The 3,478-nt window shown below is 50.0% G+C and overlaps 1 protein-coding gene across 1 annotated transcript in view; it reads right to left on the bottom strand.

Annotated features, from left to right (window-relative positions):
• Positions 1-360: 360 nt before the first annotated feature.
• Positions 361-3,478, bottom strand: part of LOC103802130 (GATA-binding factor 3-like) — a 3,432-nt gene continuing 314 nt past the window's right edge. Inside the window, exon 2 of the mRNA XM_009074582.1 lies at positions 361-1,046. Coding sequence (XP_009072830.1) covers positions 361-1,046 — 686 coding nt within the window. The remainder of the gene's footprint in view (positions 1,047-3,478) is intronic.

The raw sequence follows: 3,478 nt of genomic DNA, 5'->3' as shown, positions 1-3,478 counted from the left end.
GCGCAGCGCTCCGGGGAACTGCCCGCAGCCCCGGGCGCCGCATGGGAAGAGGCCCTGGGAAGAGCGAGGCGTAGGGCGGGCAGGGGAAGTTGGCCGGGATTTAGCAGCATTATTAAAATACAGAGAGATCACTAATGCTGCGGTTCCCTCGGTTTCGCTTCCTCCCCGGGCGCCGCAGCTGAGCGCCCCGTGGGTCGGGTCGCCCCCGGGACAGGAGCCCTGCGGCACCGGGTGGGTGGTTTGGGCTCCTGGGCCGAGTTCTACCTCCAACACGCGTTGTACAAGGGGGAATTTGGTTATAAACCCAGCAGAGCAACCTGTGGAGTAGGTAAAGTGTGGTGTACGTCCCCCACGAGGGTTTCAGCCCCCGCTGCGCATCCCTCGGATGCTCTTGTGCATCTCTGCGTACAGAGCAGAGCGAGGGGCACGGGCACATCCCCTTGCCCCGGCCACTTTCCCCCATAGCTTCCTCTCCCGAGCAACGGGGATGAAGAAGCCAAAAGCCCTACCTGTGCTTGACCGTGCTTTCGGTCGCGATTTACACCCGAACCCGGTTGGTGATCCTCCTAAGAGGCTACTGGGGGGAAAAAGTCCAGAGCCATATTCTGGGACATACGGTGGGTAGGTAGTGATGGGGTGATGAGCAGAGGAGGTGGCTCCTCCTAAAGAGCCCATGCTGCTCCGAGAGTGAGAGGACTCCAGCTTCATGGTATCTGCCAGGGACACCTGGTATTTGATGCATTCCTTCTCGTCCTGCCGGGTGGAGCCGGTGGAGCCGGGGGTGGAGATGGACGGATCCGGGGACACATCTTTAGGAGGGGTCGGCGGGAACGTGAAAAGGTGCGGGCTGGAGTGGCCGGCGGATAAAGTGGAAGAGGAGGCGGGTGGGTAGACGGAAAGGGGTCCCGGTGAGCTGTGATGGATGGAGGTCTTGGAGAAGGGGCTGAGGTTCCAAGGGGAAGCGCTGTGGTGGCTGCTCAGCGCCTTGCTCCCATCCAGCCAGGGCAGCGAGCCGTGCAGCAGCGGGGGGCGGCACACCTGGCTCCCTGCTCGGAGAAAACACAGACACACGTCGGTCACATCCCTCTGCCACCCTGGCAAAGCCCCCCGTGGGGGTCCCGGGACGTGGTGCCCTTCCCCCCCCTAAAGAGTTCAGCATGCGAGAAGAGCAAGCAAAATTACATCTGATGTGAACGCTCGCTCCTCTTTCAAAATTAAAATTTAAAAGCTAGAAAGAGCCCGAAGTGGGCAGCCCAGGTCCTGCTCCGGAAGGAGTCTCCGGGTCGGGACCCCTCGAGCAGAGGTGCCAGCGCTGTGACACGGGATTTGGCTTCAGTCTCTTCCTTTTCCAGGCAATCCCATGAAGACTTTGAAGCAAAGACCCTGCGTGAAATTGCCAAGCCCCGACTGCAGAAATCATATTTTTTATTAGCTGGAAAACGATTTCCCGACTGCAGCCGGAGGCTATAAAACCTGGGAGTTTTCTGGCCAAACGAAGAAGACCAGAAGATTGCCACAGACATGATAATAACCTTTCCAATGGGACTGACAAACTTTGCAAACCGCTCGGTTTGTCTTTTCTTCTTCCATGAGGCTGCACAGAAATGTTAGATGCCTTTTTTTGCGGCGATAAGGCACACGCAGAGAGTACCAACTGCCTTAAAAGAAACTCTCCATCCCCTTCTTGTGACATGAGACGTTTCGCTTGTCTTTTAAAGTACAGACCTAGACTTTGTATCTATTAAAAAATCCACTAGATTTACACTGTCAAATCTTTTTTTCCTTGGTTATAAATGTTCTTAAGGGATGGTACCTAATATTTTAAATTAATTTCGGCCCTTGCTAAACAAATAGAAAACAATATATCCAAAGAATCACATCTACCTAAATCCCCAGCAACTTGAACAAATGGCTCTAAGCTGGAAAACACAGTTATTCAACTGGAAGAGAGCAAGTTTGTGCCTGCTGATAAAGCCCTGGAAACTCTCTGACATCTAGAGCGCCTTAACCTCTGTAGGTATTGTATAGAGACTCTAAATATACAGAAGGAGAGATGCAAACACAGATTTATAGAGGCACAGATAGTTAAAGAACTAGTGCAGTGTACACACTTCTGTTTGCATGGGAGCTCGTGTATGTCTAGAAAAGCTCCAAACTGGTTTTCACCATACCAGACATTTGTGAACAATACTGAAAGTAGCTGCTCGAAAGGAAGGGAAGGTGGGTTATACGAATAGAAAGGGTCAAGATTCATTATCTTCTCCAGGAAGTAGCATAGTAAATAATATTCAGGCTAGATCAGAGAGACCGCATTTCCACTTTCTGCTGATATATTGGGAAAAAAAGAAATGAAAGGAAAGAAAAGAAAGAAAGGACAAAGGCTGCTGATCCTTAGAAATAATTGTTTTAAAGGGACTAATAGCAGAACAATGCAGTTACTGAGCGGAGCCTAATGCAGACTCGCACTCAACAAGTAGCTGAGGGCTGGGAGCTGCCCCTGAACCCGCTCGGCTCCATCTCCACTCGCTCAGCCCACTTTCTTCTCCTTGATTTTGGGGTGATTTCCACTGCAAATCACGGGTATTTAGATTTGCCACGAAAGAGGTCACTGTCCCGCTTCACAAATTAACATCAGTTCTTTTTCCCTACTTTTTTATTTTTCCTCTTTTCCCTAGTATTTTTAACTATACAGGTAAACTCCAGCTATAAACACTGAACCTCTCTGATTCTTCATAAAAGATGCCATAAAGCACTCATCCCTTCGTGCACCTGGGCCCCATCAGCCACAGGTATTTCACCTCCTTTCTAAAAGCTGTGACCCAGGAACAAAATTCACACAGTGGATCATTACCTTCCTGCAGGACCCTCAGGAACACGCACCAGGTCTGATATCTAATTACGCTACAGGCTATATTTTTTTTCCTTTCTTTCTTATTTTTTTACTCACGCTATGGTGTTGCCCTGGGTGTGTGCCTGCAAAACTTTCGACCCAAGCCTAACAAGCTCACCAAGTGCGAATGAAATAGCCCAAGCGTGAGGACAGCGGGGTCATTTTCACAGCCCTGCTTTCCTGCTTGCTTCGCTTCCCCAGAGCAGCTTAATCGTGCAAAAACTAAACGCTGTATGAAAACATTAACTGTTAACCTAATTAAAGAGAGGGGGGAGAAACCAAAGCGAAAGAGAGAACTCAAGTGGAGGAAAACAAGAGAAAGATGAAAGGGAAAGCAATAAGAGAAGGAGAACAAGAGAGGGAAAGGGAGAGAAGAGGGAGAGAGATGGGAGAGAAAAAGAGGACGGAAAAGAAGAAAAGAGAAAAAGAAAGATAAAAACAGAAATAAAGAAAGTGAAAGAAAGGAAGGAAGCCTGAATTTTTATTTATTTCCAATAAGCCAACCCCAAAATCCACCCGTGACGTAGTTTCCCCGGCGGCAGGAGAGGGTCTGCCCGACAGCAGCGGAGCTCGGGGCTCGGGGCAGCG

This window comes from Acanthisitta chloris, unplaced genomic scaffold, assembly GCF_000695815.1.
Source record: "Acanthisitta chloris isolate BGI_N310 unplaced genomic scaffold, ASM69581v1 scaffold29415, whole genome shotgun sequence".
NCBI lineage: Eukaryota > Metazoa > Chordata > Aves > Passeriformes > Acanthisittidae > Acanthisitta > Acanthisitta chloris.
The sequence above is the reverse complement of the archived record's forward strand: the minus strand, read 5'-3'. Positions and strand labels throughout refer to the sequence as shown.